Raw genomic sequence first — 26524 nt, forward strand, 5'->3', positions numbered from 1 at the left:
CTTCAGAGCTGTGTCTCTCCGAATGAGGCAAAGGTGCACCGCAGATCTATCAATCTTGTGTCCACTTGCTCTTTTGTGCTAATAAAGCAGGGAACGTAGGTGGTTACAAATAACAATTAGCCTCTGCTCTCTGGAGGGGGAAAAAGTCATTCAGCAGAAAGGAGCCAAAAAAACAGCTTCTTCCACCCCGCATTGGTTCCTCCTCCTCCAGAAGCAGTAGCAATGCCATCCCCTGGGCTCTTATTTTCTTGCTGCTCTGCCCTCAGCATTAAAAGCCCTCAGGTAGCAAGAGAAGGGCAAACCACCTCATGCAGGAAGAGTGTCTGACTCAACAGCAGGGTGTCTGCAGATCCTCGGGAAGCTTGGAGATCCCACGTTGGGTTGCACAACCCACTACAGACTCTGAGCTGATCAAATCTTTCACTACAAGGAAATTTTATCAAGCAATTCAGGCTCTTCCCCTGTTGAAAAATGCCCATAACCAAGTCTCTGTATGCATCCATCATCAACACTCATAGCAGAGCCCAAGTAAGCCATCCCACGCAGCCAGCTCCCACAGGTATCTGCTCTGCATGGAGGGGAGGAATGATGGGATAACTCCAGTGATCCGTTTCCAGTCTCAGAGTGGATGTCTCTGGGAACCAGGACACCCAGATTCTGGCCAGGCTGTCCCCCAGCATCAAACCCCCACTGCTCCTCTTTGGGGATTCCAGTATCCCCAAAACAACAGCACTTCATATGCCAGAGAAAATCCTGTTTGATATTCTGACCTACGACTGAAAGTGAGGTGAACCAGAGCAGCTGCAGGGCTGCAGGGCACCAACATCCCCTCCGTGCCACCCCACCAGGTCTGCCCTCCCAGATCCCGAGGAGGATGCAAGATCATCTCCAGTCCAAACCCAAAAGGGATTTCTTCTGCCCCGACTTGCAACACAACACACCTTCACCGCCATACATTGCACTGAACCAGCTCAGCCATTTCTTTATTTATTAAATTGCAGTCCTCTGGTATCCAGACACACAAAAAAAACACAAAAAAAAAAAAAAAAAAAGAGGCCCAGCTTCGTCCTCCAAACCATTACCTCAGCAATATTTATAGCTTTTCAAGAACAAACAAACCTATCACACTGAAGCCTGAGCCTTAATGGCACAGCCTCGGGATAGATGACTTTGGGGAAATCACTGCGGCAAGCGCTGAATGATGATGGATGGTGGAGGAAAGGGGGGAAAAGGAGAGCAAAAACAGCAGTCTGCAGAAACAGGGGGACAATTTGCCAGCTTGAGTAGAGTCACACCTCCTTGCTCCAGTGACAAATTTGCTCCATTAGGCCTATAAACCATACTTTGCCACCGCTGCACTGCAAAGCACAGGCTCGTGCTCCGTAATGGGCCTCCAAAGGCAAATGCGTGCCCCAAACGCTTTCCTAAATGCCTCATCACTTTGTTCCAACCGCCTGTGAGAAACGCCCGGCTGCTGCAAACCTGAGCCCACACCTCTGCACCCCTTCCACCCACTGCAACACTCCGTAACAACCTGCTGGTGACGTCCCAAGCACGTAGCAAAGTGTGAGCTGCATGCTTTGATACGGTGAGAGAAAAGGCTGAAGGCACCTGGAGGAGCATTTTCAGTCCTGTGATGCCATGATTTCAAGAGATGCAAAGAGAGGGACTGCAGCAGCCAGCACAGAATGGGCAGGAACAGAACTCCAGTCCCATCCCTCTTACCAACCACCCGCTTCCAACAAGTGATTTCTCCCCTTATGCCCAATTTTCCCACGTGGATGGCGAGGATTAAGGAGACTTGCAGTCCAGTGATGGGGAGATGTTATGGGAAGGAAAGACGCAGCGCTCGGACACAAACTCTGACATCCTATCTTAATCCTCAGCCTCAACAGGAGTGTTACCTTGGGATCTCACCCTGTGTTATTAAAGCACTCCAGATGGTTTTGATGGGGAAGAGGCATTCATTTCGATACCCCAGACACCAAGCTGACATCTCAGCAGCCGCAGGAACATCACAGAGAAAATCAGCTCCCCACCAGCGTGTTTGTGCAGCAAGGGGGAACTCAGGAACTGAAGCAGAAAATCCTCCACGACTGCTCCAGACTAATAATTGCCCAAACAACGGGTGGTAGCAAGCAAGAAAAAACTGATGCCTGGCTCTGAAACCCCAACCACCCCACTCCTCACCCAACCAGCACTGTGCCTGTCCCACGCTGAAAAGGAATGCAGCAACAAATGTGATGCAGGACAGCTCTCAGAGCACACACACACACACCCCTCCCCCCCCAGTTGGCTCCTCTGCACCCAGCCTGGCTTTGCTCTGCAGCACAGCTGTATGCAGGCACTTCTGCTCTCCGCTGCTTGTGGATGCTCTGGAGTGAGAGAAGTTGTCTGAACAGCCTTGAGTAGAAAGCCACACTGCCTACTCATCTGACCAAAATGCCTTTGCATTGATCAGAGCAAGGCAAGAAAAGCAGAACTTGCAGCTGAACGAGGTGCTGCAGGATGCTCCCCCCGAGCCAAGGGAAGCAGCGTGCTGTGCCAGGAGTGCTGCAGCCCAACCTGGACGGGAACAGGGGGCTGCCACCTCCATAGGCATGGTGGCCCTGGTGGTGTTGCATCAGGGGTCAGCACGCAAATAAGGCTACAGTGCAGGACTACAGGAGACAGGGAAAACTCCCAGCCCTAACACAAACCCCTTCTCACCCAGCATCCAGGGCGAGAAGTGTGCGATGCAGCAAGGATGCTCCTGGAGGAGCTGCCAGGACCAGAGGTGGGTGCAGAGCTCCCACTAAACCTCACCTACAACCACCATTTTGCAGAGAGCCAAATTCACCCGCAGCCACTCTGAGGCGTGCTGGTGAGTCCTCACCAAGGACTGCACCGAAGGAAAGGAGCAGAGCCCAAACAAAGGGGGTGAAGCAGGGCAAGGGGAGCAGGCAGACTGCAGGAACGTGTGGTCACGGCTGCTTCCCTTCAATCACCGCTCGGCTGCGAGCAACATCGAGGAGATCACTGCAGCCTTTTTAAAGAGCAATATCATCTCCTGTTATTATCATACAGAGCGGCGCGCGGAGAGGTTTGGCACAGCAGGAGAGTTATGAGGAGTTTGGCTGCTCTGCAAAGTGCAGGCTGGGGCTGCTGGAGCCCGGCTCACCGCGCCGCCCTCGATGCACCCATGCATGTTATTGCTGCCCAGCACGCGTGCAGCCCCGTGCACCACGGCCAGCCGCCCCTGCGAGCCAGGGAACATTTTGCCATAGGTGAAGCTAATGAGGCAGATCATCAGCTGATGGTGCTTGGCAAAACGCTGCGAGCTTTTGCTAATTTACACCACCAGAGAGTCCTACCCCAGACATTAATTATCATTCATTTTCAGGCACGCTTGATGACTTTGGGTTCCTCTCCTCCCCAAGCTGGATGCTTTCCCCATGCACATCAGTGAGGCTGGAGCTGGTCCCTCCTGCCAGCTGCTGCCAGCACAGATGATGGCCTAAACTCCACAAAGGGAGAAAAAATAAGAACCAGAGCTGGCAGAACATTGCCAGAGCTGGTGCCTCTTTTGCACAGGAGACGAACAAGGACTTGGTAGGGGATTGCTAATGGGGAACAGATAAACACTTTGCTAGCTGCAAAACTCTGGGCTAGGTGGGCCAGGGAGGTAAGAGCATCACATGAAATGGCACATGCAAGGTAGAAGGCATTACTGGTGAAATGAATCTCACCTTCAGCCAAGACCCTCTGCTGAAGCCAAATCTTCCCAAGGTGACCACCTGCTGTTAAACCTTCTCATCCGCTTGTTTTTTCTGCCATGCTGATGGCCAACAGAAATAATGCTAACTGTGCCTTCCCAACTACAACAACACAAGTGACAATGCCAGTAGAAAGGTTTTGCCCTTGTTCTAGAAGACAGTTCCCTCCCTGAGAAGGGGCCAAGAATCCCTAGAGGTGTTCCAGAGCCGTGGGGATGTGGCAGAGGCACGTCGTCCGTGGGCACGGTGGGATGGGATGGGCTTGGGGATCTGAAAGCTCATTTCCAACCTGAATGATTCTATGCTCAAACACACAGCTCTTATCATCCCAGTCCATGGGATAGGAACCATCCCACCATCTGGCACAAAGAAACCCAAACCCTAATTTTTTGGAGCCTTCTACCTCCTACTGCAGCCCAAATTAACATTGTTAAAGATGCTCACACTCCTCTGCAGCATACAAGAGCATCTCCTCCTTGAAGGGCAAGGGTACGAAGATGCAGGCAGGAGGACAATACCACTTAAAACTCTGCTGCTTCTGCAACAGCCAAGCCCACGTCTGAGCTGGTGCGAGAGAACAGCTCAACAGATGATAAGGAAAATAGAACACCAGGCAAATTTAGTTACACTGGATTATGGGAGACCAACGCTCCCCAGGTTCTCCACAGAAGAAGTATATGCAGGAGTCTGCTGTGAGCTGTTCCAATGAGAGGCAATAATTGAATTTGTTTTCATTTAATTTGAAGGGCCTTTAATTAAAAGCCAAGCCTGTGTGTGCGGAGAGATAAAGCTGAGCACGTGGAGTCTGGGGGTAATTTGGGTGCTGAATGCAATAATTAATTGTAAACGTGGAGGTCAGGAGACTGGCTCTATCTCCCTGCAATCAGCACGCTGCACTGGCCATCCGAACGGAATGGGCTCGCGAGCGCCGGAAACGCTTAAGTGATTTTTGAAGCCTTAATAGCAATTATAGAGCAGCGTGGAGGTTAATTTGCAGAGTTCATTAATCAGAGAAATAAACACGTCAGCGATCACCACGGAGAAGGGAAACACAGGAGCCTGACTTGGAGATGGAGAAGGCTGACCCTGGCTTGGGATGCCAAGCAGGGCGCTGGTGGCAGCTGTTTGCAGCTCACCACTCCTTTCTAGCTTCAGCAAACCACGGCTTTCTAGCTCTGAACCACTGGCTCTAAACCCCTCAGCCACTAAGCTTAGGGCTCAGCATGCTAAATGTCCTCCAACAACACGAGGCATTAGCTGGATATCAGCAGCACGCTGTTCCTGGGTTGCTAACGCCATCCTCCTATTGCCTGCCAGCCACAGCCTCCAACCATGAGGTTGCCACCATCAGCTCAACTGCAGATCTCCCCCTGTCACAGGAGTCCTCAAGCCCACTCCCAAGGATATTAGAGAGCACACAGTGTCTCAGGAAGGAGAATATTTAGAAATGAAGAAAACGGCTTGAAATCTCTTTCAATTCAATGAACACAGTGGCCATGGGGCTTCTTGGCCATAGAATGACTAAGGCTGCAAAAGATCACTAAGCTCAAATTCAACCATCAACCCATCATCACCATGCCCACTAAACCACGTCCCTCTCCTGGTGCATGGGCAGAAGCAGATGGTGGTGATGGGTTGACGCTTGGATTTGATGATCTCAGTGATCTTTTCCACTTTTTTTCTTTCTTCCCACGCATGGGCAGAAAGGGCAGTGTTGGAAACACCACCAGCAGCATCCCAGGAGGGTGGGAGGTGTGTCAGGACCCATAGAAGGACAGGAAGGGGCTGAGCTGAGGGGTATCAATGTCATCTTCCTGTATTTCAGACAAAATGCTGTTCTGCACAAGGTGGAAAAAACAAGCTTCTACAACGAGCATCCTGCACCATCGTTTCTGATGGTAGCAGCATTTGCAATGCAAAAATCTGCCTCCTGCAACTCACTCTTGCCGACTTGAAAAAAAATCACTACAATTTATTTGATCTGAAGTGGAGACACTAACAAACCTGCTATGAAGGGAACGCTGGCAAGATGAGGATGGAGGTCTCCAATTCATACATTCTTCAGGTGTTCCCTTTGAACTTAAGGAAAGGTGACAGAATGGGGTAAGATGCGTGGGGGGGTTTCTGGGCAGCCCCTTCCTTTCCTCACTGCCTTCTCCTGTACCTGCTGCTTGGAGGGAGCAGGATGGGAGCAGGATGCACACACATGGGAAGGCATCTGAAGGAGTGGAGCACTAATAGCTGCTTCTCAGGCTGGTAATTGCTCCCTGGAGAAAGGCTGTACATTGCACAGATTCCTTCCCTCCTTCCTTCCCCACAGTCTATTTCAGGATCTGGTTTCTGGCTCTTTTTAAAGCCTTGGATGTACCTGCATAGAAGATCTGCAAGGCAATGAGCAGAAGAGGCCAAGCCCAGCACAGCCAGGTCTCTTCTTGTTTTATGTTTAGTTGGTTGGTTTGGATTTTGTTGGATTTTTTATTCCTAGTACAATAAACATTAGCTACAGCAGTGCAATTCATCCAGCATATAATTCTTTGAGCTATTCCCTTCTGTCACTGCAAGCACTGTTGACTCTTGGACTTCCATGTAGAAAATGAGTTTAAGAAACCTCAGCACAGGTCAAGGTTTTATCTTTATGGCAGCAGATGTGTTCTCCAGAACACTGGAGAGCATCCATGATGTTGAGCAGGAGGAAGAGCTGGGCTCAGTGCTTGGGTCAGAATCACCCCGTGTATAGGCTGGGAGGGATGGAAAGGAGGATAGAAAGCATGGCCATGAGGAAGCTGTCACACCTCTCTGTCACCAGGAAGAAATCCTGCAGGAAGGTTTCTTCCCTCTCAAATAGCAGCATCAGGGCTGGGCAAACTGCTCTCCTCCACTAACTCCAAGTCTGGGGACTTGACCGGGATCAGTGCTAACTTTTCTGCCTGCTAGAACAGTGCTTAATTAAACATTTTAATTAAAACCTACAAGAGTGATTGCTCCTGTCATCCTGTGGAGGAAAGGCTAATCAAGTCCCTTTTATCCACACCGACACGCAGCCCAAGGACGTGATGCTGGGCAGCAGGCAGAGCAACCAAACACTGCATGGGATGGGGAACGGGATGCTGCCCTGCACCAGGGTGGGAATGCTGCAAGGAGAGCCCAGCTTGGGTGCAAAATCTGCACACAGGAGAAGGTTTGGGAGTGGAGGTGAGAAGATGCAAACCTGCATAGGAGGGAGCAGCTCAGAGTCCTGCCTGCAGCATTTGCATCTGATGCAGCAGAAAAAAAGCAGGAGCCAGCAAAGGAAACCTGGAGCAACCAGCAATGAGATAGATCACCACCCTGCACTAGTATGGATGGACGCACAGACAGACATGGAGGAGCCATGCACGTGGCTTTCCTCAGACCTTAGGGATGGGGATTACTGGAAGAAGACTCAACAGTACCCCCAAGAACCATAGAATTATTAAGGCTGGAAAGACCACTAACATCACAGAATGCCCTGGGTTGCAAAGGAGCACAGTGCTCATCCAGTTCCAACCCCCTGCTGTGTGCAGGTCACCAACCAGCAGCCCAGGCTGCCCAGAGCCACATCCAGCCTGGCCTTGAATGCCTGCAGGGATGGGGCATCCACAGCCTCCTTGGGCAACCTGTTCCACTGCCTCACCACCCGCTGTGCCATCATCCAGTCCAACCATCAGCCCATCCCCACCCCAGCGCTGCACAAAGCAAAGCTCTCCGCGCTCACCCTGATTGCGAGCGAAATGTTTGAGCATCATTTCAGAAAGTTTCCTCCCCCGGCGCCCGTCAAGAACAAACAAAGTATTTGTTGTTGGGGGGAGTAAAAAATTCATCAAACTAAAATCAAATCAAATCAGAAGCGGGAAGGCACGCATTTACATTTGAGTAAGCAGGGAGAGAACACACTCCGGAACTTTTTGATCAGAGCGCAGAGTCTCAAATCCTGACAGAGAAAATGTATTCATAATTTATTAAAAAAATAATTTATAATTTATTTTAAAAATTCACCAGGCTCCTTTTTTTTTTTTTTTTTCCCCTCTCCTTTTTCTCCCTTTTATTTTTTCCTGCCATTTCCAAGGAAAGCAAACAACCCAACCATCCTGTACAAGGCCCCTCATCCCCACTGCCCCCCAGAGCAGCCCCTGCTTTATATGCCCATCTCTGCCACATAGAAAGCAGCCAGGGCACAGCACTGCAGCCCCGGATCCTCCCCGGTTCACTCTCCATCCAGGCAGATTATGAGGTTTACTGCTGCTTCTCCATTATCCTAAATAAAGCAGCCTTTCAAAATTGCTTCAGACGTATTAGATCATGTACTTTTTACACTTCCAGAGACACTGGTTATAATATCTTTTTAACAACGCTGGGCAGAATCTATTTTCTTCTTCCACTGAGCTGAAAAATACTGTTTTCTCAAGGAAGGAGAAAAAGGAGGAGGAAAAAAAAAAAAAAGCTATTGATTTTGTTTAGGGTCAGAATAAAATATCATTGGAGTGGGTGTTGAAATCCTCAGCCACGAATTATTTCCAAAGTGACAGTTTGGGCTGCGGAGATTTGTCTTGTGAAATAAAACAAAACAAATGAAACACCGTGTTCTTCATCTATAGGTACACGCTCAGGGTTCCCACTGGTTCCAGCTGGTTCCTGCAGGCTGTTTTTTCCATTCTGATCTATTTTCCCCTCGTTCCCATCCCTGGAAGCACGGCAGAACCAAACCCTACTGTCCACCCACCCCGTTGTCACGCCATGCCTTAGAGCCATTCCAGTTGGCAGAAACCCCCAGCGCAACCCCAGCCCATCACCACTGACCACATCCCTGAGTGTCCCATCCCTCTGGCCAGGACAGCCCCTCTCCTACTGCTTTTGAATGCAAAATATGGTGAGGAACTCCCCAACCCACAGCCTTCAGTGAGCGCTCACTTTCCCAAAGAGTCAGAAAATTAACTCCCATTTATATGCACGAGCCGCTTCCCTCTAATCTACGCACCCATCTCTGCTCTTCTGCTGGTACAAGCGAAGAATATTTGCTTTAAATACAATAATTTCTTTATAAATAAAGAACAGGCAACACTTTTGAAAAGGAAACCAGATGTCTTCCTCCCCTTTTCTGTGGTTTCTGCTCCTCAGCGTTGTGTGCCCGAGATAGAAGCGTGCCACTAGAATGAGGAGATCCGCAGGTCCCTGCCTTCCTCTCTCCATTTTATTTTATTTATTTAGATTTATGCAAACTCCTAAAGAGGTCACCTACCCGTATGCTCTCTATGCCCTTGACATAACTTTAAAATGCATCATAAAAACGTCCTGGGCACAGCAGTATAATTTAATATCACACACCACCAGGAAGGCACATAACTGAAAAAGCCTAAACCTTCCCCAGGCATATCCCTGCACACACACATATATATATACACACACATTTTAGCTTCCATCAGCTCTTTCTTTTCCCATCACCTTCTGTTCAGGAAAATCTCAGCCCTCTCATTTCTGCTGCTCAGCTCAGTCTCCTCCCAGCCCCTCCATGCCCTCCACCCATGGCTTTGGGGATGCACCATCCAGGAGCTACTCCTGCTCATCCTCATGGCCATCAGCCATCCCTGCCATGGTATCAGGGATTCCTGCCCTTCTCCATGCACCTGAGCACCGAGCCATGGATAGCTCTGAAAGCTCTTGGCTTCACAGAGCCTTTATCATAGAATCAGAGAACAGCTTATGTTGGAGGGGACCTCAAAGCCCATCCAGTCCCACTCCCCCTGTCCTGGGTTGGTTGCCCCCCACCAAATCAGGCTGCCCAGGGCTCCATCCAACATGGTTTTGGACATCTCCAAGGATAGGGCATCTACAACTCCTTTGGTCAATCTGTTCCAGTGTCTCATCGCTCTCTGAATAAAGAATTTCTTCCTAATATCTAACCAAAATTTCCCTTCTTTTATTTAAAACTCTTCCTTCTTGTGCTACCAATACTAGATCACATAAAAAGTCAGTTACCTTCCTGCTTATAAACTCCTTTCAAGTACTGAAAAGCTACACTGAGGTCTCCCTGAAGCGTTCTCCAGGCTCAACAAGCCCAACTCCCTCAACCTTTCTTCACAGGAGATGTGCTCCAAGTTCTGAGCATCTCTGTGGCACTCCTCTAGACCCAATGCAGCTCTCCATCAGGTGGAAATCATTTAAGCGCTGCAGAAGCACCAAAAAAATTCACTTCAGAATCTGTTCCTGCAGGGCTGCTCTTCTGGTTCCACAAGGCTCAAAGCAGGTCAAGGCATCCCCAAGCAAACCGTTGGGTCACCAGTAGATGGTCTGCACCACGCTTCTGTTTGGGAAACTACACCCATCCCAAACTAACTTTGGGCAGGAAAGCTGCCTGTCACCCAGATCACCATGTGGATGTGAGCTCCCGAGTCATCGACCTCCCAACCCTGGGGATCTGCCTGTGCCAGAGCTCCCTGCTGCTGCCTTAGGATGCCATAGGATCCCTCTCAGCATCTCTTCACGGTTCCCGGCCACCGCTCCCTTGGGAACGAGCACGAAGAGCGAACTAATGAGTCTATTAGACTTAATTAAGCTAATGTGAAATTATTTACTTAATCTGGGAAGATCTTATGATGGCAAGAAATCCCCATGGAAAAAGCACACAGCTGCCTTGCAGTCAAGCAGAAGCTCATGAGCAACCGGTTGCTAAAGCCTTTGGATGGGGATCCATCCTGCTATGCTCTGAGGCACCTGGGATCTGCATCCAGCTCTTCCCATCCTATTCATGCTGAAGTCACCAGGAAGAGCAACTGGATGCAGGCAAGGCTCATCCATCCACAGCTGCTGGAGGGGCTCACACAGAGCCTTCGCAGTCCTCTTGCAGCAGGAGCAGCCCCAGAGACCTCAATATCAGCACTGCTGCACGGGATGTGCGCAGAGCAGAGGCTGCAGAGGCGAGAGGGGATTTTGCTTTGCATATTTCACTTTTTTTTTTTCCCCCCTACATTAGTAAGAAAGCTTAATGCTTGCTTTGAATTCTTAATACGACCGAGTTCTTTTTGCCACTTATTTTGTTTTGTCATGCACTACATACAATTACACATCTCTAATCCGCAAATCCTCCCCCGACACCAGAACACGTGCCAAGCCTTTACTTCTTGCTGCCGCCACATTAAAGGTCTTTTGAGACTCACTCACACCATAGAGCAGGATGCCCTTTCCAAGCTGGGAAGCTCAGACCCAAAACCAGTTCCCACCCAGAGGACGGGGCTCCCACTGTAAAGGATCCCAGAGAAGATCCCGCTCCCATCCTGGCTGTGAGGTGCTTGGCTCAGCATCTCTCCGTCGGAAATCACATCTTGCAAATCTCCCCCAGTGCAAAAACTTGCCTGTCAGATATTAGCTCAGCAAAATCTGGCAGGCAAATGATCTAATTAATAATCAGCATTATCAGTAGTTTCCACTTTTCTCAGGCAGCCAAATAGGCAAAAGCTACTGTGCAAATGGGATGCCTCTCTGTGCTGCCACAAGGTTGGATGGCAGCTACTGCACTTCCTGGGGCGTGCAAGGGGTTGGGGAACCCGAGAGCCACCCAGGCACTCCCAGGCCAGCAGAGCTGGCTCAGATGCTGATTCCCCATTTACCAAAGGCAGCAGAAGGAGGGCTGAGGACCAAACACTTTGTGCAGGGTCCTGGCTACAAGCACGGAGCCTGGGAGAGGACCCAGGCCCTCCTACAACCCAGCTCTGCTGCAGCACCAGCGAGACCAAGAAAGGAAGCAAGCAAACTCAGAGCCACGAGGACCTGCACCCACCACAGACCTCTCCTTTTCTGCAATCAACGGGGAGAACAAAATAGGATGCTACAGCAAAAGCAATGCCCCCAGGAGCAATAGCTGTCACCGGCAGAGCCTATCCCTGTTGCTCAGTCAGAGGCAATGCTTTATCTTCCTCTTATCTCCCTCTTGCTCTCCGCTCTTCTCCCACCTCCACCCACATCCCTCTGCTAAATGATGCTCATGTCCCATCTGCAGCATGAACTGTCAGGAGGCCACGAACGTCACCGATCACCCATCACAGACAGCACTATCTCCTCCCTGCAGCAGGAAAGTGATACCAGCTGGGGCCAGAGCACATCTGCCAGGAGGAGCAACGCCGGCAGCTCCTTCTGACTCTGCTCAGGGTAAGGAAATAGGAGAGACACCAATTTCCAGAGCTCAGAGCCAAAACCCAACATTCACCTTCTTTAAGTGTAATTTATTCAAGCTGCTTTATTATTGCAGATCCCAGCAGAGATGGAGAGGTCACAGCTGGAGCAATAACAATAATAATAAAAAATACTTAACTCAGAAGAGTATCGTGCATGAGTTCATCGTGCATTGGGGAGATGCCTTTTTTCTAGCCAAGGTGTTTTAAAGAAAACGAAGACAGAAGGGCAAGGAAGGCGTTTATGAGCAAGGGCAAGAAAAAAAGCAGCTTGTCCCAAAAGCCATCCAGCCCCAATTCCCACTCAACAAGCACTCAAGCTCAGGTGTGCTCCTCCATCTCTGCCCTTTTACCCCTCCTGATGAGCCAACTCACCACACAGATGCTACAGCTCAGCTCCCAGAACTCCTCCAGCTGAGGGCTGCACAGCACCCTGCAGGCACAGAGTTCCCCTTTTTGGGCTCATTTCCAAGCTTTCCACTAATTTTACCCTCAGAGAGCACAGCCTGGGCACAAACTTCATTGCAAGCTCAACCAACTTCATGGCGTTGAGCAAACCTTCTTGGGGGTGGGAGGGCAGGCGCTTTGCACCCCTCTGTTCATGAACCCAATTAGGCATATGTCGAGGAAAGGGTGTATGTATATTAGATTTTAATTAAGCAGTGTTAATTATAATCTATGAGATGTGCTTACTGCTTATCTGATAATTATGAGAAAGCCAATTTGGCTGCTGGCTTGTGACTAATTAAGTGGAATTAGTAATGATAATTATAGATTTAATTTTTGTTTGCCTTTATTGGCAATGGGGGTAAAATGGTTTGGAGGGCTGCAAGGAAGGGGGTGGGAAACGCCAAGGGAAAAGATGGCCCCAATGTGGGCCTGCCTATGGCTTCACAAGAAAAGTGCATTTTCAGCAGAAAAAAAAACACAAATGAGGCTTTTTCTTTTTTTTGCCAGCCCATATGCAGACTGCTGGGGTCTGGGAAAAAGTTTGAGAATTGGGTAATTGTGGGATTTGGGCCTTTTCTGCCCCACACAGAGCAATCCCCCATCGGTGCTGCAGGGATGGGGCAGTGCTGAGCCTGGGGAGGTGACAGCAGGAGCCCCTCCAGCCCCCCCCCAATAGGGGGGAATCGCCCTTTCCCAGCAAAATGTCAACATCTCCCATTTCTGTCCTGAATCATCACCAACCACTTTTTGGAAATGTCAGAACTCAGACTTTAGGGATTACTGAGGGAGGTGAGAATTGGAGGCTGCAGCTTTGAGCTGCGGCGTTCCCCTCCATCCCACACTGCCCCAACTCCAAGCTGCCAGGAAGGAAAAAAAAAAAAATAAAGAAAGAAAGACAATTTTTGGATGCTGACTTTTTCCCTCATGGTGTAATTTACAGGATATGAAGTAAATATTAAATATTACTCTGTGGCTGTGCATCTCCTCGGAGTGCATCTTCCTCCCTGTCCGAACACTTGCTGTGGCCACAGGCTGCCAAAGTGGCCCCCAACATTACATGACAGCACGAAAAGGCAAAGAATCAAATTACAAAGAAATGGAGGGGAAAAAAAGTAATAATAATGCATTGCAGCTGGATATTTAAAAAGGCCAGAAAAACTTGCAGCTGCATGACACCACGCGGAGCCGTGCAAGCTCAGCTAATGATAACTGAATCTCCAGCTGCAGGGGTGAGCAGTGATTCCTGGCTGCACGTGGGATGGCAGCGACCTGGGAAGCTCAATGGGGTCCTGGGGTCAGAGTGCAGACCACTCTGTGCTCCATTCCCCACTGCAAAGGGGCAGAACTCAGAGCTTGCTGTGCCCATGCCGTGCTCCTTCACACGAGTGGCGTTTCTCATGCCTAACTAAATAATACATGGCAACATCAGGTATAAATTACAGGCGGCAAGGAGGGAAGACAATGCGGGCTGAATGCATTAAGGCAGCAGCCCGGGTGCAGCGTGGCTCATTTGCAAGATGCTGCTGCAAAGTGCTGCGCTCCCGCTGCTGAGCCCACAGGTAGCAGCACGGAGAGCTGCAGGGCCAGCTCTGAGCGAGGCTTGGCTCGAGGAAAAGCACCTGACCTGACTGCAAAGAATGCTGCTGGCATCAAACCAGGGTGTTCCTGGGGAGCAGACTCCTGGCCGAGGCATTGCTATTTGCGCGCTGGATGAATCCCCAGGGCTGATTGCACTGCACCCGGGTACTGCACATCCATTTCAAACTAAAAGAGGGGAAATTCAGACTGGGAGTAAGTAAAAAGTTGTTTGTTTGTTTGTTTGTTTTTTTTAAATAAGGGTAGTGAAGCACTGGAACAGGTTGCCCAGACAGGTGACAGATGCCCTATCAGGCTGGATGGGGCTCTGAGCACCCTGCAGGACCAAAGTGGATTCCTCTAAACAAAAAGAGACCAGCAATTCTAACATCATTAAAGAAGCAAAACCCAAAGGTGGAACAAAGGGCAGCCAAAGTCCCTTTTCCCCAGGGATTTCCAAAAAAAAATGCCATGTAAGCAGATGCCCAGGGCATCTGCAAACTCCCTCTACAGCTTCCACCTGAAGCAGCACGGCACAACCCATTGCAAGCAGGCTGAACATCAACTCCAAGAGTATTTGCTGAATCACGCTTTCAGGGTCCTGCACTTAATTCCACTGCAATGCATTTAATACCTTTGCTTCCTGTCCTAAAGAGCTCTGGGATTCACTGGATGGAGAGTGCAAACAGCTTTGACTCCAACCCCGTGCTCAGCTTTACTAGGAAATCATTCATTTGGATTTCCCTGATGAGCACTAAGGTAAAGCAGGTCAGTATTCAGCCTTACAGATATAAATAATAGTTGTGAGATGAACCAGCTCTGCGCCCTGCAGATCTCTTGCTGAGCGTTTCTACACAGGGCTGGCCAAGGATGCATTGCTGAGTGCTTGCTTACCCCTCTGAAAAGGGAAAAATGGGGTTTTAAGAGAATAATGCTTCATAATACCAGACAAGCTGTTGGATAAGGAAAATACAAGACAGAAGGCCAGAGCTGGTAAAAGCTACAGCTTGTAATTTCACTGCACCTTCTCTACTCAATAAACGGGTTTCAGTCAGAGCATCTCTTCCATCCAACCCAAAAAAGGAGCTGAAGGGTGAGCTGATTGCATTGATCACACACACGTTTGCCTGGCAGGGAAAGCAGACCTGCCTATTGCTGCTCCCATCCAAAGGGCTCCACTGCCTTATAATGGGGATACATACAGCCAGCTTGGAGCCAGGAAGCAGCACTGCAGGGAATTCACTGCTCCCTGAGCAGTACGAAGGTGTGCAGGGAGAGCGCAGCAGCAGCAGATGCTCAACCTCATCCCCAACACTGGTGCTAGAACAGATCCTCACACGGGATCCTTTCCACCCAGCTATTGTTAACCCCTACGAGAGCAGCAGATGCAGCAGGTCACGGGGATCTGGGGCTGCCCTGTCTGGCCATTAACCCTGAGGAAATCCCTTGTTACCCAGCAGCACGCTCCTTTCAGCCAACCGCCTCCGCCTCCCCTGCAAGAGGCTGAGCTGTGCCTGCTGTGGTGTCTTCGAAGGAGAAGCCTATCAGCTCCAAACAGCCGAGACCTTTAGCTCAAATCCATTAATCCTCTTTATTAAACCCAGGTCACCTCTGAGTCCTGGCAAATTAACCAGCATCTCCCCACTGCAAGTACATCAAGAGGAAATGCGCTGTACAGCGCCTGTAATTTTCATGGACCAGGGCTCTGGGGTCAGAGGGCTTCCCGAGCTCCATTCTCTGCCTTTGTCAATTTAAAAGGGAACATCGGCTTGCTCTTGTATAAATTACGGGAGAGGCAGAGCAGGGGCTGCAGGGCACTCTGCAGCCTCCAGCCACAACACCATCCCCATCCTGCCCCAGGTGAGAGCACGGCACAGCAAGGCCACGAGCATCAATACCAAGGAATAAACAGGGCTGGGGACATCCCCTGAGCACAGCCACCAGCAACCAGCAGTGGTTGGGCACCGGGTGCTGAGCCTGGCATCCACCAAAGCTCCTTTGGCCCCTTGCCTTCATACTGCTGCTAATAAATGCCATATCCCCATGCCAGCCCAGCTGGGAAGCGAGAAAAAGAGCCTGGGAGGGCTTTGCTCCAGCTCAGAAGTGGGTGGAAAATTGTTGCCTTGTTCCCTGAAATTCCACCATTTGAAACATCTCCTCCCCCTTGCTGCAGTCTCCTGGTGGAGCCACTCTAATCTGAGTGCTCACAGGGCCAGCATGGCCCTGCTGCTGAAGAGCCACGGACGTTTAGCTGGGCTGGGGAGACTTTGGGCCAACTGCATCGTAAGCACTATTATGAATCCAGAAGGAGAGCTCCAGCGTGGGTGGAATGGAGGCTATAGGTTGGGAAACAGGGCAGAGGAGGGACTTGGAGCTGCAGCACTGCCCAGGACACAGCCCCTGCTCCTGCAAACTGCATTCTCAAAGCAAACCAACTTCCCAGAGCAATTTTTGCCAGTAAGGAGTACTTTTTCAAGGAAAAACAACAAAAAAAAATGCAGTGGAAAAATCCCCAAGCAGCTCAATAAGAGCTGTGAGCATCACTTCCATACCCCTGAGGCAGCTCCACGCAGCGCTCGTGAGCCACAGCCGTGCCACCCCAGGGCTGCACACACTGACTTCTGCTGAGATCTCTGGTTTTAGCCCAGCTAAGGACAGCAGAGGATCTCAACCCTCACCCTTCGCCCTACAGCAGGGTCTGAGTTAGTGGCAGGGTCACAGCACCACATTTTAAATCTCCCAGCCACCAGCTTGCATCACAGCTTTAGTTTCTTATTAAAAAGACCATTTCTTGCTGTATTTAATCACCGCAAGGTCATTGCAGTGACAGTTGTCAGCATCCCAACCCGGGAGCTGGAGGAGCACAGCCTCATCCCGCTGACCAGATAAAGGACCCGGCGCTGGTTCTCATCTCCTTGTTTGCAGTCGTGAGGTGCCCACCTCCGTGTGCAGATGAAGGTGTGGGTGGGTCGGTGTCAGCACCCCGCAGGTGCTCGGGGAAGCTGCCGTTCTCTCTGCTCATCAGGAGCCCCGAGGAGAGAAATTGCATCGTTCCCTTTGCGGCCCTCTGCCCACCTCGAACCAATTTCTCTTCCTTTTAATTCAATTCAGCTCCTCCTGACCTTGGCTGGCTGGTGTTGCAGAGTTTCTCTCAACAGATAGCACCAATTACAGAGGTGCGAAAATGGAAGGCTTTCAATTTGGAGAACAAACCCAAGGAACTGGAACTTTATTGAACTGAGAAACAGGGGGTGGAAGTGGGGGAGAGGAGAGGGGCATAAGCTCAGAAATATTCCTTACATTCAAGTCAGAAACCAAATGTTGCGACCATTTCCTTTAGAGGGGAAGCTGAAGGTCTTGCCATAAAGCAGGGCTGCCCCAAGACATAAAAGCTCCCCTCTCCATCCCCATCTCTGCCATCTCCACCAGCCATGCACCGAACCTCACTTGATCCAGATGCAACCCAGCCCTGCAGCAGCACAGAGGACAACATCACACCACAAAGCTGCCTGCCACACCAACACGAAGAATAAAGAGGTCCTCCCAGCCACAGTTTGGCTGGCCAGCACATCGGGGCTGGTTCAGCATCCTCTTTTGGATACTTCCTCCCAAGCCCCAGCCCTATGGGCCAACACAAGGGACGAGCAGCTCACTTTGACCTCTCTTAAGAGCTTCCATGAGCTCGCAGGCTCGTGGTTTTACAGCCAGCACGTAGCACCTCCTGGATCCCTGGCCAAGCCGCGACCGCAGCTCCCCCCAACGACTGCCCATAAATCCTCCAGGTCGGTAAACAGCCGAATTACGGCTCCCCGCCATTGCTTAGCTGCTTTTGACACTAATTGCTCTGCGGAGTGTGTGCAACTGGCAACACCTTATTAAAAGTGAAATATATTATACTGTCCACTTATTGCTACTTTATAAAGATAAAGCACCCCGACTATAAGGAAAGGCTGGCAAAGGCATCCAGCAGCCCCGGAGCAGCCGGCGACACTCGAGCGCACAGAGCAGAAGCACGGCGAGCATTACTGGGATAAATGTGTGCTCTCAGTTCAACTGCAGAGTGTTTCCATTTTGAGCCCAAGGGTTGAGAGAAGAGCGTGCTTGAGAATTTCCTCTCTGTTCGCCTCCTGGTTTCAGCTCTGAGATCAGCACTCTCAGACCTACGGAGAAGTCGGATGGAGACGAGGCATGGAAGGACAAGGGCATCCAGAACGTGCTGCCCTCCTGCCTACACCAACAGCAGCAAAGAGTGCCCATTCACTCACCAACCATGTCTGTTGTCTGCTCAGCAACCTCCAGACATCACCACTGGGCATCACAGCTCTGACAGCCCCCAGGTGCCAGCCTTGGTGCCCCAGCTTCACTTCAGCACAGCAGAGAAATTCTGGGGTTCGATGCACTGATTTCAGTCTTTTGACTGTGTTTCTCAAAGGATGAATCTGAAACCCGCTGTTTCACAAGGAAAAACACGTAGAAGCCTCCAGTTCAGATTTGGAACTACAGCAAGGACGTGTCTTTTAACACATCTCTCCATGCATGCCTTAGGCAAGTCATTCTCCCTCTTTATTCCTTGGCTTCCCTGTCTGCACAAACAGGGACCATGAAATTTCTCTTCTTCGTGAAGTGTTTTAAGATCTACAGGAACAACCATGACACACAAGCAAGACCTGATACCGCATTTCAGTAATGAATATTTCGATCCAGTCCCTCAAGCCTCCCCTCACCACCTGATTTGGAGAGAATTTTTGCTCTTGTTTCTTAATTAAAATGCTGTTTCTAGTTGTGAACGTGACAGCCAGCAGAAGACTGGAGGAAGGCAAACACAGGGGATGCCACCAAAGAGTTCTGCAGCCTGGGGAGCTCACAGAGATGAGGTACAGAAAGCCATGGGCTTAAGGGGGAAAATATCAGCTTCTGGGAATTCGTTTTCTGCAAAAATGGAGATATTCCTCGTGCACATCACAGGACTCATTACATCCACGTCCCGCGTGCACTCTGCAGAGTGCACCTGCTATTATTTATCACTTATTGGTTATTTCCCACGTGGCAGAGACACAGAGCCACCTCCGCCAGCTCCGAGCACCGCGGGCGCAGAGGCTGCACTCCAGGTCCTATAGGAAATGATGAGTCCTAAGCAACGTATCTGAAATATCCAGACTCCCTGGTTCAACAAGTTCAAATCCAAGCAGGATCAATACCTTCTCACTCCTGAGGTATCAGCAGGTAATTGGGTATCACGCAGTGATGAGCAACCTAGTTTGCTCAGAAGCTGCAAACTTTAATCTTCATCCATTCCTGCTACGCAGAATGGAGAGGGAGGAACAGATCAAAGGAGAACAGATCAAATTCAGCTGCATTTGGACACAGATTGCAGAAAAAAAGGGACTCATTCTTAAGCAAAACGGCTCAGGCTCCTAAGGCTCAACACGTTGGTAAGACTTGAGTACAATAAATCAGAAGTCACTGTTCCTCCTGCAGCCACCTGCAGTCTCAGCCCTGCCTCCCTCAGCTTTGGGGCTGCTCCTGATCCCCTGACTTTGCAGGCAGCCGAGTTTACACAGCAGCACTCTCCCACCTCTGCAACACCTCCACCACCACCACATCCACCTCCAGCCTACGGCCACGGTCCTGTTTCCAACCTGTAGGAGCCCATGGCAGGGGGTCCCATTTCAGCAAGGAGGGTCACATCACTATATCCTAGTGATGTGACAAGGAGATGCTATCCCACGCTTCGCAGGCTGGAAGGTGCCACCTGGCTGCAGAAGATTGCCACCTTGGCCACATTAAGAAGGGACAAGGCAGATGGATGGGCCGAGACAGACAGAAGAACGCCACGGGCAGCAGAACGACCTGCTTGACAGATTTCCCTACTGATCAAAGCTAACTTTGCTCAGGGCTTTTGACATCTGATTAATTACATGGCACCAGCTTGCTCCCAAGGTTCCGTTTCAGCACTCCTCACCTCCCTTGCTCATGGGGCTCTGCAGCAGAGCCCGGTGCCAGAAGAGGAGGGACAGTGAGAGGGCAGCTCTGCCAAATGCCCTGGTCTGTCCCTGTACGCCCTGAGATAAGGAGGGGACGGCTGGGAGCAGAGCCCCTTTGTCTGCAGAGTGTTTGTCGCGGGCAGATAGGACGCATCCGCCTCACGCTGACATTTTGGTCACCAAATTAACATGCGCCGCCATGGAGACTAAATGTCATTAGCCTCATTAGAAGCGATCGCATGAAAATAAAGACAAAAAAAAAAAGAAAAATTAAAGTGAAAATTAGCCGAAGCTATTCAATAAAACTACAGGGAGATCCAGCGGGGAGCAGACGGCCAACGCCAACTGCGTGGGATGGGAAGGGGTTGGGTGGAGGTCCCTGTCACATCCAGCCCTGATGCAGCCAGCATTGCCAGACGTAGTCAGACACGTGCCTGGGATATGGCTGTGCATGGCTGTGTCTAACAGGGACACAGGGGTGTTTTTTTTTTAGCAGCATCCAACTCCAGGTTTCTCTCGGATGCTTCCCGTTCAATTACTGGCCAATGCCAACTGCATTTTGCTTATGTGCTGTGACAAGACTGCTGCACAAGGTGGAAGGATTAGTGGAGTAAGTATTGTTTTGCCCTTGTGAAGAGAAGAATTTTTCCTGTAGCCCCTTTTGCTATGCAAACGCCTTTTCCTTTGGGGAGGGAGAAGTCAGAGGGCCCTTGCAAGATCCTGCTTATGACAGAGCAGATTTGAAAGCCCAGAGATCTCCTTCCCCCTCCTTCCCTTCTGTCAAAAATTATAATCATCATTTTCCAGCTTGCTGAACAATCAAAGTGTGGCCTATATTTGCTGGAGCTCCTTCCACACGCTACATGCATAGCAACAAGTACAGGAAACAAAAGCCAGAAGTAAACAGCGGCGCAGGAAGAGGCGATGGGATGGCGGGTGGGTGTGGATGAAGGCTCCTTGGAGGCACCGTGTGGGATGCACAGCATGGACCCCCCCAGTGCCCTCCACTGGTGCTGCTCTGGGAGCCTGAAGCCTGCTGTGAAGACCCCTTCCATGGTCTGCAAGGAACGTGGGGATGAAACGTCCCTGTTCATTGCAGAACAGTTGGACTAAATGACCTCTGAAGGTCCCTTCCACCCCAAATGGTTCTATGCCTATGATAAATGCACCTGGGCCATTTTATTAGTGGACGCAGCAATGTTCCTGCTGTCACAGAAGGGAGTTCAGCCCTTTTGCTGTAGGTTCATTTGGTCCACAAGCAACTGCTGACTTCGCCACCATGAAGGAACCCACAGTCCCCAGCTCAGATAACCCTACGTGCCCCACTAGGAGGCTTTACCCCATGTCAAACCCACCAGTGGGCAGCCCTGGCCAACAGGACAGACCTCCTGTTGTTTTTCACCCCAGATCAACGCACTCCAACCTCAGCATCCATCCCAAAGCACGGACCCAGCAGGGCAATGTGCTGGGCTCCCCTTCCCTGCGGATTGCAGAAAGCTTCCATCTCCAGAGCTGTCAATCCAGCACTTCTCACTAGCGCTGAATTCACAGAAAAGTAAACCTAAAAATAACTCTTTTTTTCTTTTTCCTTCCCCCCTTTCCTTGCCTCATCGCACACGTGTCCCGCAGGCACATGACTGTGCTGCACAGGCAACAAGTCCAGCATCCCTGCATGGCCCCACTGACACATCAATGGCACCCACCAGGCTGAGCCCTGCTGATGGGCTGGGCTGATGTGTCCAGCCATAGAATCCAGCCCACAGATATTCAGTCACCCTTAGAGCACGGTAACGCACTCCCAGAGCTTATGGGAAGCAGTGAGGTATGTGTTTCTTTCCTCTAAGTAAGGAAAAAAATAGAAAGGAAAAAAAAAAAGAGGAGTTTCCTTAAAAACCCACCCACTGAGAAGCAAGTGTCAAAGCCACCTCTGTATGCGTAGTTGCTGCATTGGTAATTATAAGTACCATGCCTTCATTAGAGAAAGGGAGGGAAGGAGATTTCTGGCAGAGCTGTTATTATTTTTAAGTTTAAACAAAAAAAGAAAAAAGAGGACAAGTTTGACAGCTGAGATCACAGCCCACCCTGCACGCAGTAGCAGCTGGGAGCAGCGCTGGGATTTGCCTGTCTGGGGATGGGAAAAGGAGAGGGCTGCAAAGCCCAGGCTGACCGCAGGTCAGCTTTGAGCACAGGTGACCCCATAGATTTTGATAAGGAAAAAAAAAATAAAAATACATGTATATGTATATATATGTGTGTGTAACGAACATATTCGGTTTTGGTGGTGACCTCTTTTGGGGACAGGATAGTGGGTGACCACCAGCTCTGGGTGCAAACACGCAGAGGTTCATCATGCTCTAACCAAGCTGAGCACAAACTTCAAATTGAATATTCAAGAGTAAAATAGGAACATAGCTGTTTATGCAACTTAAGATCCACCATAACCAAACATTCAGGCCTTTGGGGAAAATTTTCAAAGGCACAAGTTTATGTACCCAGCTCCTATTGGTGCCTTTGAACCATTTCTCTCATTTCAGCTCCAATGTCAGTACTTCACAGAGACTCACACCAACAGACTCCTCCATCCAGCTGTTTGCAACCACAGAACGACACACAGAAGGGATGCTGTCAAAGGGAATCTGCTGGAATAAGCAAAGCAAGATCCTCCATCCAGTTTGGTGCACCCTGGAAGGCAGCATCCAGAGAGAGCAGCCCCAAAGCCCCTAGAACAAACTGTTCCAGAAACTTACAATGCAGAGGGTTTGCACAGAGGAAAAGCTGCATTTGCTCCTTCTTCTATCACGTTCCTTCCTGATACCACTTGGAAAGGCAAATGGGAGCCCAGGGCATAGGGCTGCTAATGGGATCTCTTCCCCAACATCTCTGACTGATGGAGGGCTGATGGCCACGGCAGTGCAGCCACTACCATCCCCAGCCTTTGAGAGAGCTCAGAAAATCCCTGTTAGTCTAAGTTGGAACGACACTGAAGCAGAACTAATGTTGATAAATGAACTTATGTTGTATGAACTTATTCTTTGGCTTAGTTGCAGGGATCAGCAGCTCTCTGCCAGCCCTGCATCCCCTTTGGCAGAGGGGTCACAGCTGTGCCCCACATGGCAGTGGCATCCAGTAAACCCCCAAGCCCAGCCATCACTCCTGAACAGGGAGCAAACAGCCTTTGTAACTCCTGCCATGCCTATTTCTTCATTTGAGACTGCATTCTCATCCACCACCAACGCCACACAGCCCACGTGAGGCTCAGTTACAAGCGGGTGCAGAAAGCAAGTCCTACATGCAAGAGGTGACAGCAGGGCACTGGGGACTCTGCCCAGCAGGCTCCCAGATGCCAGGACCCGCAGCACCAGGAGCAGCTGTCTTGCAGCCTGCACTGCCACAGCTCTGAGCCTGCAGGGTTCGAGCCCCAGCTGGGAAGGAGCCCCTGCCATGACAAGTCATTTTGCCAAGCCAGCAAAGGCAGCAATACAAATGTCTAAACAAGCTGACGCGCATTGATTTTTGCCACCAGTAGAGCCATGATGTCACGCCATAACGGCATCCTTCCCATCAGGAGGAGCCCACCTCAGAAAGCAATGTCACCCAGGAACCCTGCCCAAAGCCACCGGGTGACAACAACATTAGCTTCAGAAATCGTTTTGCATGGGAACTTGTCTGACAAAGAAATAAAGAGCTACAGGGTAAGACGCTATCTATGAGCAGAGGGGTCAGGGTTTCATTACTGCATTAACCTTTCGTGTCTTTACATTCCACAGGAGTGAATTGGTAACGAGACAATGCGAGTCCCGGGGGGAAAAAAAAATATACATCTTTCCTAACAAAGGTAAAAGGAGGAAAATAAAAAGGAAAAGCAAAGAACAGAGGTGGGAGAGAAAGAGGAAAAAAACTGGCAAATAAGCTATTACAGCTAATAATAACTTCGCAGTGCTATTTTCTGCAGGAGCCTTCAAGTTGTGATGTTTCCCTTCACTCTAATTACACCTCTAAAAGCAGGTTCCCTTCTCACTTTAACCACCCCATGAGAAACTCCCGCAGGATGCACACACAAATGGTGAGGAAAAGAGTTCACGCTTCACAAAGAGCCTCTGCACATCCCAGGGGAGCATCACCTGCACAGAGCACGTGGGATTCTGCTTGCAAAAAAAAATAAAAAAATAAAAAAATCAACAGCATTAAAAACCCAACGGAAGACGCAGGCCCCAGGGGTCGGAAAAGGACCAAGGCAGCAGCTTGGCACACCAGAACGCTTTCCTTCCTCTACTGCAGGCAGCAGGTTTCAGTGTGATGGATTAACAGCTCAGCCCAGCTGGGCAAATTCCTAGGCTGGTTTGACTCAGGGGACATTCAGAGCCAAAGCAGATATTGCTGCTCAATATAAATAAGAAGGCAAAGCTACAACGGCAAAGTGCAGATCAAGAAACCTCTCCCAAGTTTTGGAGGCTTAACTACATGGTCCATTTTCTTCTGGATGCTGCCTCGCATCCATTTCATTGCAATTTCAACCCAACAGCACTGGGCAGAGAAGCTGCCCCCACGTCAGGAAAACCCACTGCCATGTTTTGCTCAAGATAAGACGCTGCAATACTTCCCCTTAAAATCCCTTGTACTCCCCAATGGATGAGTGCATCATCCCTGCTCTCACGTGCTCTCTGCTGCGCTATAGGTGCACCATTTTGGCTCGTGGCCTTGCTGGGGAGCCAAAGACAACACATTAAAGGCACTGCTGTAGGAGGCCCTCCATTGGCACGTCTTGCCCAGCCCACATCATGTCACCCTGTCACCACAGCAAGCATCAGTGGGACCCCAGCATCAATCCCCAGCCCATGTCAGTGGCTGTTTCCCATGGCTGTGGCACCCCTCAGGCACTGCACCCCTGGACACAGACAGTCCCGTGATGCGAGCCTCCAGCAGCAACTTGGAGCCTGAGCACTCCTGTGCTCATCACAGCTCTCTCACAGAGGTGAGAGCTGTCTTCCAGCTATGACACAGCTCATCTCTCCCCCTCCAGCTTCTCACACAGCCCAGCCCAGCACAGAGAAGCGCTGGAACTAAACCACAGAGAACAGCTCAAATTGCAGCTGTGCATCTTCCCTGCCCTCCTGAGTCCAACATAATTCTCACTGACAGTCATGAAAAACACATGTTGGGCTGAGATAGGATCCGAGCCTCAACATCCAGTCCCCATCTGTTTCAACAGGGGCCGCAATCTTTTCAGCTGCTAGAAGCACACATCCTTGTCTGAAAATACCAGTGACTTGTCCCCCAGGAGCAGCTCTGCTGCCCACTCTGCTGCTTCCCCCTCCCCATGGATACGCTGCAGAGCTGTGCTCACTGCCCCACCGCTGAGCATCAGCTCAGAGCTGGTGCTCAATGCAAACCTCACGTCTCCCCCTCATCCCGGTGAGCAGAGGGGATGAGGCCAGTCTGCATTTTAGAAGCCTCCTGCCCAGCACAAAGCAGCTCAGCACCTTTGCTGCAGGTGGGCTCATTCTTGCAGGTGCCCACAATGGGGGCTTCATATTCACTTTGTCAAAGGACGCACAGGGCTGGCAGCCCGGTGGCAATCAGCAGGGATGTGAGGGAGCAGGGTGAACAGCACGACAGCTCACAGAGGAGAGAGGGATGCAGGAGATGCCCAACTTGGAAGGGGAAAGAGCTGCCTCCCACCCCGTCTAGACAGGGCTTGGACAGAGGAACCGGCTCTTCCCATGCAGGCAGCACACACACTCAATGTGCAGTGCCACCCTCCTGCACTGCCAGCACCCACAGCTCTCCCCAGAGGCCAGCTCGCTGCCTTGAACCCCGCTGCAAGCGCTCGGCGAGCCCTGCTGCAGAGCAACTCGCTGCTGCGTGCAGCCAAGCACTACGGGCATCAAGTCTGGGTCCCCCCAGCACCTCTCCATCCTCTGCACCGCTCCCTTCCCGGCCCCAGGGGGATGAAAAGCTTCCCGCACTGCCTACCTGGGATGAAGAGCAGGGCAGTGGTGGCGGTGAAGACGATCCAGCAGGCAGGATGGTACATCTTGGAGCTGCGGTCGGCTCGCGGCTGATTTGCTTGCTTGCTTGCTGCTGCCGCCGCTGCTTTCGTCTGCGTTGAATGCTGAGCAGGTTTAAATCCAATGTTTGCAGTGGGAGGGAGACTGAGTTAGCGAGCTGGAGAGAGAGAGAGAGAGAGACAGGAGCAGGCAGTCAGCGGCTCCGATTTTTCCTTGCACACACGCACGCACAACTGGCCCGAAAAGCTCCGGCCGTGCACGGGGAAGCAGACCTCCTACCGGGCACCCATTGGTTCGGGTTGCTGACTGACACCCGCACACTCTCTCTGTGCCACCGGGGAGTTAAACACGGGCATCACCCCATCGGGCACAAGGACCCGCACGTCCCACGGCCGCCTTCAGCCCAATGGCAGTGATGCCTGCCCACACCGTGCCCACAGCCGGGGCTGGCAGCCCCCCAGCTCGCCCCTCGCGGGGCCCCCCCAGGAGCAGCCGGCAGCTCTGCCTGCTGCCAAGGGAGGCGAGCAGAGGCTCCCAGCTTGGGAGCGTGAGTGGGTGGTTTTTGCACAAAA

The 26524-nt window shown here is 50.8% G+C and overlaps 1 protein-coding gene across 2 annotated transcripts in view; it reads right to left on the bottom strand.

Moving 5' to 3' along the window:
• LOC100547810 (opioid-binding protein/cell adhesion molecule homolog) overlaps window positions 1-26213 on the bottom strand; it is a 255000-nt gene extending 228787 nt beyond the window's left edge. Inside the window, exon 1 of one of the 2 annotated variants that reach the window (XM_085209223.1) lies at window positions 25918-26213. In XM_085209223.1, the coding sequence (XP_085065349.1) occupies window positions 25918-25978 (61 nt within the window). In that variant the 5' untranslated portion in view covers window positions 25979-26213. The remainder of the gene's footprint in view (window positions 1-25917) is intronic. The other variant, XM_085209225.1, reaches the window with a different exon arrangement.
• Between the last annotated feature and the right edge of the window lie 311 nt (window positions 26214-26524).

This window comes from Meleagris gallopavo, chromosome 26, assembly GCF_905368555.1.
Source record: "Meleagris gallopavo chromosome 26, MGAL_WU_HG_1.1, whole genome shotgun sequence".
In the NCBI taxonomy this organism is placed as follows: domain Eukaryota; kingdom Metazoa; phylum Chordata; class Aves; order Galliformes; family Phasianidae; genus Meleagris; species Meleagris gallopavo.